Source organism: Narcine bancroftii, chromosome 13, assembly GCF_036971445.1.
Source record: "Narcine bancroftii isolate sNarBan1 chromosome 13, sNarBan1.hap1, whole genome shotgun sequence".
In the NCBI taxonomy this organism is placed as follows: domain Eukaryota; kingdom Metazoa; phylum Chordata; class Chondrichthyes; order Torpediniformes; family Narcinidae; genus Narcine; species Narcine bancroftii.
The window spans coordinates 31,188,724-31,200,606 of record NC_091481.1 but is presented as its reverse complement, the minus strand read 5'-3'; the positions used below and the strand labels follow the sequence as shown (position 1 = coordinate 31,200,606).

Sequence of the window (11,883 nt, the reverse complement as noted above, 5' to 3'; positions counted from 1 at the left end):
TTCTGGAGTTATGAACTGTATTTTGATAAAACATTTGGAATTGGCATGGTAAAATGAGACAAAGTTGTTCCTTAGATGACAAGCTTTATGCATACCATACATACACAAACAGAATGGCTGGAGACAAGCTGAGACCATCAGGGTTTAACAGTGGGACTACACGATAACCTGGGAACAAAGCATTGAATAATGGTTAGGAAAATGAAGTAATGCGCAAAAGGAAAAATCACAATTTTACATTGCTCTAAAATATATATTTTGAACTCTGTTCCTCTTCCACAAATCTGCCCTATTGGCAAATGTCGACCACGGAGATAGAGATAATGAAACTGTGTTAACGCAACAGATGAATGAAGTGGTCAGATTAATATATTACCCCCCCCACCCCAAGCCAGCCTCACACCACGAATACTATTGTAATGCCACAAAAGGCAAGAAGAAACACCACTTTCCCCATGCTGGAAGGATCTTGGAGAGAAGAATAGGCTGCATTTAAAAAGCAGGCTCCTCCATACCTCGAGGTAAAGAGATGGCAAGAATGATGAAGGAAAAAAATTCGAATTAAACTGCAGTTTGAACAACTGTCTTGGTAAATTCTTCCTGAAGTAATTCTGTCAAGTGCTTCTGCTCCTCCAACAGGAAAAGAAAGAGGACATGGCTCAGGGCAACACTCGAACTCTTGCTATATTTACACACCAGCTTATGAACGCAAGACGAGTGTCATTTAAGGTGCACAGAGATTCACAGGGAAGTTACCAGGACTGGCGGGCTTGAGTTACAAGAAGAAACTGGACAGGATGGAAGCTGAGGGTTGATCTCATACAGGAATATTAATGAGGAGCATATGTAAGGTGAAAAGACATAATCTTTTTCACTAGTGTTGTGGAGTCTAAAATTAGGAGACATAGATTTAAAGTGAGAGGAGAAAGTTTTCAAAAGGGGCATGAGAGGCAACTTTTTCACAGAAGATAGAACCATTACAGCACACAAGAACCAGGCCAACTTGGCCCTTCTAATCCATGCCAAATACTTTCTCCCACCTAACCCCACTGACCTACACTCAACCCATAACCCTCCATTCCTTTCCGGTCCTTAAATGCTAATATTGAGCCTGTCTCCAGCTCACTCCCTGAGTAAAGAAGACCCCTCGTGTTTCCTCTAAACTTTTGCCCCTTAACTCTCAGCTCATGTCCTCTTGTTTGTATCTCCCCCTTTCTTAAAGGAAAAAAGAAAAGCCTCTCCTTGTCAACTCTATCTCTACTCCTAATAATCTTAAATACCTCAATCAAATCCCTTCTCAACCTTCTTCGCTCCAAAGAATAAAGACCTAACTTATTTAACGTTTCCCTCTAACTTAGACCCTATCACCCTGGCAACTTTCAAGTACATCTGTGCCACCTCACCAATGCCAAATTTGGCCTCACCAATTTTAACATCACATCCCAAGGTGATAGGTAAATGGAATGAACTGGCTGAGGAAATGATAGAGGTGGGTACAATGGCAGAAATTAAGATGTATTTGGACGGATGCATAGACAGGAAAGGTATAGAGGAATAAGGGCCAAATACAAGCAAATGGGACAAGCTCGGAGAGGCCACTAAGTTATCATGGACCGATTGGGCCAAAGAGCCCATTTTCACGCTGAACATGACTGAATGACTCTTGAAAACTAACTGTAAAAAAGATGATTCCTCCTGTGCAGTTAACTTGTCAAGATTGCATAGCCTTGGGTCACAATCATGAATCACTCTGTCCATTAAATCCTGCTTCCTAAAGGACTGATCGACTGAGACCTCTGTTTGTTACAGTTGAACACCTCTTTCGACATTATGAATTCTGCCAATGTATCCACCTTTCTGAGTTTTATCAGTGCCAATTACATTTACACCATTAGAGCACTGCCATATCCTGTCATGTTTGTCAGATAATGGTGCGGATTAACCTAGATTAATGTCTCTGGTCAGACTATCGAAGCTTAGATCCTATGATCATCACCCAAAAAAGACTGAAGTACCATGCAAAATATTGAAGATGCTTCATCAGTGCAGTTTATAAACTTATGCTGACAATTCTTTTATTGAAAATTAAACCTCCACATTTCACTTCTACTGTCTAACCATGTGCCTGCTATTCCTGTTGTGTAGTCTATTTGCTATGGTTGTTTTTCTTATTCTGTACCTGATTTTTAAATGTTTATTTTTCAATGTGAATTTAATATAAAAATATAGTCAGATATTAACATTTTTAAAAAAACTAATGAATTAGGCTAATGAGTTTAGTTAATGAATTTCTGTGAATCTTGATTTGAATGTCTTGCAGTGAATTTCAATTGGCCACACAAAGCATATATTAGCCAGTGCTCCATTGTATTGTGATGTTCCCCCCCCCCACCCCCATTTTTCAGTTCATTTTATTTGTTTGGGGCTATTCCTTTAAGAGAACAGATTTAACAACCTGCCTGCAGGATTTGAAGCGTCTATAGGCCCTTTCACACTTGTGTCCCACTAAATTGGCCGTTCAGTGTCCTGGGATAGGAACGGGGGTTTGGCTTTTCACACTTGACCACTCCTAACTGGGGACAGTGAATGCTTTCACACTTGCAAGGAGCCATCCCCGGGGATGGAACTGTTCTACCTTCCACCAGTGACGTCGTGAGGCATCGAGCGATGATGGACCTGCCCTAAATCCTCATCAATGTATTATGATCTTATATTTAAACAAAATCAATCATGCCCTTCAGCCCCTGTTGCTGTGGTGCTGACCTATATAAACTTTTCAAAGGGACCGTGGGAAAGTGATAGCAATAAATAGCAAAAGCAGACAATTTTTAAACAGTGTGGGAAAGTTGGTAGCACTATCGCATACAATTTATAAATACCGTGGAGAAAAAAGTGATAGCGGACCTGCCCTCCCAGAATTCCATGCAGCAGAGAAAGGGCTGTATGCCCAGCTGCATGCACAGAGCATTCATGGAGGGGTTTCTCTGCTGCATGGAATTCTAGGAAGTCAGGTCCACCATTGCTTTTTCCCATGGTGTTTATAAATTCTGAGCTACAGCGCTACCAACTTTCCCAGCTGTTAAAAATTGTTCGCTATTGTTATTTATTTCCTCTCTCTCTCTCTCTCTCTCTCTCTCTCTCTCTCTCTCTCTCTCTCTCTCTCTCTCTCTCTTCTCTCCCCCCCCCCAACCCCCGCGACTTTCCCAAGGCAAAGTTTATACTTTCATTTTAATCTTTTCTTCCTTCACATTCCTGCACTCACGCAAAAACTTGGGTCATTTCAATCCCACAATGCAATTACCCGTTTCATACTTGCCTGATTGCAATGCCGGCATCTGCAGATGCAGGGGATTGTACTAGGGGTCGAGGCGTCAATCCCCGGTGTGAGATGATGTCATCTGACGCCAGCGTTGAGCTGATTTTGCTTTCACACTAGACACTTTAAAGGCCGATTGGCGGTTAATTACTGAACTGGCAGGCTGAAAGCATTGTGGTCTAAAAATGGATACATTTGAAGAGAAGCAAGGTGGTGGTCTTGAAAACCCAGGCACAGAGACCATGTGACCAACAGATTAAGATTGAATGCAGAGGAGTGGCTGGATGCCATTTTAAAGGAAGCAGCACAAGAGAAACATCTCTTCGGCCTCCTTTGTGGGATTGGGAAACCCACTCAGCCTCATCGACTGGTCACAGACAACACTGTCAGAGTACCTCCTTTTGCTTACTGAGGAACGAGTGACCACTTCTACGACCCACGAAAGGGGTTTTCAAGTTGCAGAAGAAAAACTGCACTCTACTTCTACTGACCCACAAAAAGCATTCTAATTGCTGAAGAAAGGACATTTCTCTGAAGCACCTCACCCAGGGTGTCATGACTAATCAACCTTCTATCTCGCCCTAGTCTCTTTCATCCACTTCAAGAATTGCTAACTTCATCCAAGGCCTGAATGTCTCAGCCATTTAAAGCCTGCAAGTCTCACCATTCATCGAAGGCCTGTGTGCCAAAACCATTTAAAGCCTGAGTGTCTCACCATTCATCGAAGGCCTGTGTGCCTCATCATTCATCTAAGGCCTGTGTGCCTCATCATTCATCTAAGGCCTGCGTGCCTCATCATTCATCTAAGGCCTGTGTGCCTCATCATTCATCTAAGGTCTGTGTGCCTCATCATTCATCTAAGGCCTGTGTGCCTCATCATTCATCTAAGGCCTGTGTGCCTCAACCATTTAAAGCCTGAGTGTCTCACCATTCATCTAAGGTCTGCGTGCCTCAACGACCAAAAGCCTGTGCATCACATCAATCTTAAGGCCACATGTCATCATAGAATTTCTGAACTTTGAACTTGTAACTGTCATTCAAAAATTGTGCCTTGAGCTGTAGTGGCTTGGTTTTTCCACACACACCAATATATTCGTGCAAAGCTGAAGTTGAAGTTAGATAATTGTATATAAATTTAGCTAAGTTAGATAAGAGTTAAATTACATAAGTATTAATTACATAATTTAAAATATTATTTTAAATATAACACCATCTGGGCTAATCTTTATCGCTGCTGTCATGTATGCAACAGTAGTTCATTTTTAAATTTAAAAAGCAGCAATAATTCCTTAATGTTTACTTTTAAACTGGCTTAAATCCCATTTTATACTCTACCCAAAAGTGTGGTGTTTCATTTTATGAAGAGTTAATAAATAAGACCAATTTTATATTTTGTTTCTAATCTTTTGCAGATCACCTGTGGAAGCCATGAAATTGTACTTTAATCTAATATTTTCATACGACGCAGAAGAAAATCATTTGACCCATTGAACCTACACTGATTCATAGAGCAATCCTGTTCCCCACTGATCTTCTCTTTAACTTCACCCCAACATTCCCATCAACTCCTTCCAGATTCTGCCACTCTCTTACATACTAAAAGCATTTTCAGTGGCCAATTAAGCTAAAAATCTGCACTTTGGGAGTGTTGGAGGAAATCAGGGTAACCACACGCAATCACAAAGAGACATACATACTCCTGCCTCTCAGCCTCTGACGAGGATTGACCGCAGATAGCTAAAGCTGATCTGCCAGCTGCGCCATCCTATCTGGGACACAGCCTACTACTTGGACTCTCTGTGCATAGTTCTGTCTATTCCTATGTTTTCCGAGTGCAGATGAACTGATCCCAGAAGGGCAGATAAGGCTCTAAGTGGCAGATAGGGGTCAGGCAGTGTTCTGAAGGCTCTAATCCCAGAAAGTGCTGATGTCCTTTCCCAGCCGACAAAGGCTTTCGCACAATTTTAAAAGTTTCTGATAAAGAAATATGTAAATGCTACCATAAATTTATTTCATGTACAACAGTAAATTAGAACTGATTAAAACATTGAAACAATACCTGAAAGTATTGAAATACAGTGAAACTAGTCAAGCACTTATCAGGACACAGTTTCCACAGGATCAGAGACCTACTTAAATCAGTAGGATTCCTCCTTCATCACAAGGTCTCCCTGGTCTGAAGCTGAGCTCCAAAAGCAAAATGTACCAGCAACTGACCTTCAAGGCATCTTGGATTTCAAAAGAAAATGGTGCAAGGCCAAGGCTCTTTTAAATCCCCTCTCTTAAATCTTCTTTCAGGTTTGACGATCCTTTAAGAACACCACGTCTTCTGTGACCAACTCAATTCATGAAAACCCAAGGAGTTGTTTCTTTGTTCACCAAATTCAATTTTATTTTCTGTGTTTAGGTTTTTTTCCCCCTTTTGCTCGTTTAATTGAAATATTATGAATAAATTTACCTTCTAAAACATCCTTCGCTCTGCTGAGGATCAATATTAAATTGAGTTTGCTGCTGTGAATTACAATGAATACATTTTATCGAATAAATGTTCTATATAACCCCTTAAAGCATTGTGATTTGCTGGATGTATCTCCAATCTCCTACTTTCCTTATTTAACACTGTCACAATAACTAATTTAAAGAAGGCACTGGGCCAAGATCTTTACAAAGGATCCCAACCTGAGAGTTAGTGTACATCTTTGATTCCATCAGAGACCAGGAACAATAAATACCAGCATTAATTAACACTCGATGCATTGGGGCCCAGATGAAGAAGGAACTGAGAGAAAGAAGGATGTGCTGCAGGAAGAATAGGAGGGAAAATGAATTTTGAAGAGAGAACGGAATTAAGTCGCCACTGTTCCGCACAACCAGCTGTTCCCTTGTCACCGTGTCTAGTGAGTGTTGCCCATTCACCAGCCCATGTAAATTAACTCTGCTGCATCAGCTTCCAATCCTTTCCGCATCATCCTCCTCGCCCAGTCTCATCCTATTTAACTCTTGAGTCAAAAATCTTCAAGCCATTTCAATTGATGGATGGCCTTACCCCTCGCCATTTCCATAAGGTTTCTAAGAAAGAGGCAAACCCACCCCAAATGCTCCCTTCTTTGATTCTGGAATGGATACACCTCTTTCATTCTCCTCCCTATTGCCAACCATTTTTTTCTGCCATCCAGTTTGGAATCCTTCTGTGAACCATACCCTCTCCACTTCCTCCTTAAAAACTCACTTCCCTGACCAATAATTTGATCCTGATCCCTCTATTTTTATTTCATGGGCTCTTTAAAGACAGAATGCAAATTGAAGTTGATGTAAAATTTTGCTCGAACATAGACATAGATACTGCCCATCCCATTGTTCTGCAATAATCACAATTGATATGTTGTGTATAATTTGTGGTTATATTTATTCTTTGGTGACATTTACGTTGAGAATTTTGTTTTAGTTTTCCATGACAGATCAGCAATGGTGAATCATTAATATCTTATTGGAATTCTCACTGATGACAGATTTTAATTGCAAGAATGCAGCCAGGAAGTCCCGTGACAACTTTACCTTTTCTCATGCTCGTAAATGGCAATGTGTATTGACCAAGGAAATTATTCTCATTGGAGGGGTTCGTGTCTTTAACTGTAAATCGTACAAGTGCAAGTTCCGGAACTTGAACACAAAAGACCAAACAATCATTCCATCTGGGGTGGCATCCTTATAAAAAAAAGGGAACACTTTAGTTTGATGGTACCAGAGTTTGAATAATGAGAGCATTAGTATCTATCACTTAGCTTGCCACACCCACACCCACACCTCTTTGAAGACCTATCCTATATAAAGACTGCTCATGCCTTTGGAGTCTTTCTATCTCAACTTTTGTTGTTGTGACTGACAAACTGAAGGGAGAAACAGGCATTGTTTCTGATCGCTGTTTTCTGAGCTTTTAACTTCATTGGAGCAAATTTACTTGAGTTTCACTGCTGGCCAACTACAAATTCACTGCATTTTCACACCATTGCTGCAAGAAGGGAATTATTGCTTCAAAGACATGTTGATTAACAGAAGTACACCAGCCTCCACTCTATCATTGAGACGTGTTCATTGATAAGTCCGAATGATGTCAATTAATGCATCAATTTCTATAACATGCAAGTAGATTTAGGACAACCAAGTCTTTGTAAACTAATTCCTTCCTCAGAACGTGAATATTATCATGAAGTCCTCTATATTTTCAAATGCTTCTGCCTTCAAATATTTAAGGTTCTTAATGGAACTTTACACCACTTTGAAGATATGGATGTGTCCCATCATGTTGTGGACAACATCCACAAGAGAATGAAGGCCAAGACCACCATTTTAATCTGAGTTTTCAAGAGTTATGGTGGAAATATTAGAGATTCCATGTTAAATAAATTATTATGGTTAGTGCAATATATTTACAGCACCAGCGATCAGGACCTGACCAAAGTTCGAATTCCGCGCTGTCTGTAAGAAGTTTGTATGTTCTCCCCGTGTCTGAGTGGGTTTTCTCCAGGGGCTCCAGTTTCTTCCCATCATTTGAAACGCACCAGGGATGTAAGCTAATGGGGTGTAAATTTGGCGGCACGGACTTGTGGGCCGAAAAATGGCCTGTTACCATGCTGTATGTCTAAATTTAAATTTAAAAACATTCGTTTCAATTGTTATTCAGGAAAGTATGGACTAAGTTTAGGAATATGATTTTTTGATGTAGCCATGGATCATGTAATATCTATTATAACAAAGAAACCATGTTACTCTACTAATGGCAAGACACAGAGAAACAGAGGGATTGAGGCAAAGGGATTAATTCTGCACTGCTAATGCAAAATTCTTTTCCAATACATAAATTACCTCAATCAATGCCTGTTGACAACAATGGTACAATGGTTTGAAAGGATGACTGTAATGCATCTAGACTTCTACAATTCATTGTGGGTAACAACATAAAAGCACTGAGGAAGTCGTAAAAATTAGAAATTTTAATTAATTGTGGGATTTTGTCATAAAGAAAATCGTATTTTTTGTTAAGGATTCATTTAAATTACTGTTTTGCTTGGAAATATAGTTTTATAAAAAAAATTACCGAATGTTTTTGATTTAGCAACATGACATCATTCCTTGGAAGCATTCACACTCCCTTACCTGCTGAAGGTAAGGCCTTGGTTTGTTGAATTGTGCTGTCTGTTGGCACACCATATATCTCTACTTGTACACAGGGATCAGATGATATTTTACTCTGTGGCCTGCAGACTGGTAGGTGGTGACCACTAATGATCTAAGCAAAGACCAAATTGATCAATCAGCCTTTTAGAAACACAAACACCGTATTTTGTTTTTAAATCAGGGTATTCAATCCTTTCTGAGACAGGCCCCTGAAATCCAGCACCTCCTGGTTCAAGAAAAAAGTTATTTTCCAACAGCTATGTGGAATGTTTCTTCCACTCACCATCCTTAAAGGAATCAGCAATTTACCCTCACATTCATGTTGTCCTGTATCAGAAGCGGGACTCTTCCTTACCGAGCTTATGTATAGCATAAGTGGTGAGATGATTCGCTGTTAAGATGGGGAGTTCGAGGAATGGAATATTGCACCTTTCTGGCCCACATCAATGTTCTTGCTTCTTTCTATCCCAATCCATCAGTCAAAACAGCAGACCTATTTTTCTTTTATCCCTTTTGACTTTACTCGAACAGCTCCTTGTACTTTTTAAACCACCTTCTGAATTTTTTTCTTAATTCCCCATTCGATTTTATGACAGATCACTATTGGCCGTGGTTTTCCCAGATAGAAACACCTTGATAACCCCCCCAATCCAAAATCAAATGCTTAACTAATTATCCTTTTAAGTGCTACTTATGTTTAAATTATTGCTTGTGTGTTTAATGTATGTATCTGGAGAGCTGCAGCAACCAAGACTACCATTGCATTTCCATGTTCATTAATCTTAAAGGCTTCCATTAAGATTGTTAGAAGCTCGCTCAGCTCTGAGTTTAAGTCTTTCAGTCACTCAGTTAGAGTCATTCACAGTCAGAGTATCTGTCAGGTGGCTGGAAAACGGCTGAAAGGGTGGGGAAGGGTGGAAGGGAAATGTGAAGTGAGGGAGAGGAGATTGATGCAAGGATCCCCAATAATACGTACAAGTACCCTGGAGATTCAGAAAGAAGAATTTCATGACTTGTGAGATAGCTTCAGCGGAAGAAGTAAATGGGAATTCTTTACAAGAGTCAACTTCTCACAGGTCAATGAGAAATAAATCACCAAAGAAGCTAAACGGAGTTATTTTAGATCTTCAAAGTAAACTTCCAGCTGGATAGCACACCCAAGCCTGAACTCTAAGGGATCATTCACCTCTCTGTTGATAAATATTTGGATGATAGAGTCCGGCTAGAAAGGATTAATTTACTCCTTTCTACAATGCCTGATCCTCAATTAGTCAATCATTACGAGATGAGATAGTCTGATTACACATTGCTCATGAATGATCCCTCTCATCTGTTACTTCCACTGACTGAATTTCACTGAGCTTAGAATGATCATTTTAATGTATAGTTTGTCACTTCACAATAGAATAATAAACACACTGGCCCGACAGTTATAACCAGTTCATCAGTCACATGGCAAGGCAAAAGAAACCATAAGATTTCATAACCAGAGACACACAGGTGCTGGAATCTGAAACTAAATACAATCTGCTGAAGGAACTCAGTGGGTGGACTGGCATCAGTGGGAGAAAACAAAGAGTTGGCATTTCAGACTTATGGACTTTCCATACGCAGCATCGGGTGAAAATAAATGAAAAGAATGGTACTAATGGTGCTTAAACATTTTTTTTGGACAAATTAAGAGCAATCCCGATTTAACCGGTTCCTCTGTTTATTATAAATTTTTCACAACAACCTGAATTAATGCATCCTGTGAGTTAACTTTGTTACATCTATTCCTGTGAATTATAGTTACTTCAATTAATCTTGCTTGGTTCATTTTGATGCAATACAAAGTACAAACCTGTATAAAAGCAATTATTGGATCAAAGGTGTGTTTGGAAGCCAGTGGGTAAAATTTAGAGCCATCGGTCATGAAATGTGGCTTAAGGACATAGCCACATCCTCCATTGTCCTGAAACTTGCCTCTGTTAAGGTCCATGCCTAATCCAGGAATCCCATAGTTCAAAGTAACTGCACACACAGAATAAAAGATCAAATAAGGTCGTGATAAATGTAAACAGAAGTGTTTGGCTCCACATAGTATAAAATAAGGATGGTCAAACTTGCCTAGTATAAGTGCCACATACGATAAGCTTCAGATGTCTGAGAGCTGCAACAATCATGTGATCACACCATTACGAGCAATGGCTCTTACAATTCCTGTCTCAGCCAATATATCATAGGACAACTCTGTATAGGAAAACCCTGGAATTTCCACCTAAAATGTTGCTTTCGAGCTATACCCTTTAACAAGATGAACCCCACCCAAATCTGGCACTTACTGCTTATCAATGGATGCTGTTAAAAGCAAATCAAAATATTTTAATAATGAATTATCCTTTAAAGCAGTGGTTCTCAACCTTTTTCTTTTCACTCACATACCACTTTCAGTATTCCCTATGCCAAGAGTGTTCTGTGATTAGTAAAGGATTGTTTAAGGTGACATGTGGGTGGAAAGGAAAAGTTTGAAAGCCACTGTTTTAATCGTACCTCATTGACTCGTTATGTGCATGGTTTCAGAACTCCAAAGGAAATGGGCCAATGACAATTTTTCTCAAGCCAATATTTCAGTAACAACTGGGTCTAGAGCAATGATTCTCAACCTTCCCTTCCCACTCATAGACCATCTTAAGGAATCCCTTACTAATCACAGAGCACCTGTGGCATAGGGATTACTTAAAATAGTATGTGAGTGGAAAGAAAAAGTTTGAGAACCATTGATTTACATTTTATTTGGCTATTTTAAAATAAACCACTGTCAGCTCCTCTAACGGGCCATTTAAATCTGTACAGAGCTGACAGTAGTCAAACAGGGCAGATGGGCCTCACGGAGGAGTGCTGAGACTTTGCAAATAATTAATGGGGCCCGTGCATTGGAGTGGGCAGGAAGATGGCGGCAGTGTTGAGACTATGTTGTCAAGGTAAGAATTTTAGATCCTTTGCATAGGACAATAGTACAACGGATTATAGAGTATTGCCGCGAGCCCCACGTTATATGTCAAAGAGCCGCATGTGGCTCACGAGCCCTGACATAAAATATTATCTCAACCACTCACTCTATGTAATTTCAACGAAAGAACTGAAAGGAAAGCAGGTTACCTCAGTTCTTCTTGACACTAAAAATCCTTGCAGGTCTTTAACATGGTCTTATATCTTTATGAAGTGATTTGTCTGGATTTAATTTCCACAGTTCAATCTTTTTTAAGACCAAGTTCCACAATTTTTGTTCTCATTTAATATGGATGCACTCTAATTAAGAGAGGTTCATACATAACTTGACATCTCCATTCTAACATGTCATTTGGCCAAGACAAGTTCACTCTGAATAAGGGCTTCAGATGGCAGCTGAC

The 11,883-nt window shown here is 39.8% G+C and overlaps 1 protein-coding gene across 3 annotated transcripts in view; it reads right to left on the bottom strand.

Moving 5' to 3' along the window:
* LOC138749037 (1-phosphatidylinositol 4,5-bisphosphate phosphodiesterase zeta-1-like) overlaps positions 1 to 11,883 on the bottom strand; it is a 54,752-nt gene continuing 42,869 nt past the window's right edge. For 2 of the 3 annotated variants that reach the window (XM_069910065.1, XM_069910067.1), the window contains 4 exons: positions 10,335 to 10,504; positions 8,471 to 8,603; positions 6,872 to 7,021; positions 1 to 168 (listed from right to left, as the gene is read on the bottom strand). In XM_069910065.1, coding sequence (XP_069766166.1) covers positions 86 to 168; positions 6,872 to 7,021; positions 8,471 to 8,603; positions 10,335 to 10,504 — 536 coding nt within the window. In that variant the 3' untranslated portion in view covers positions 1 to 85. The remainder of the gene's footprint in view (positions 169 to 6,871; positions 7,022 to 8,470; positions 8,604 to 10,334; positions 10,505 to 11,883) is intronic. The other variant, XM_069910066.1, reaches the window with a different exon arrangement.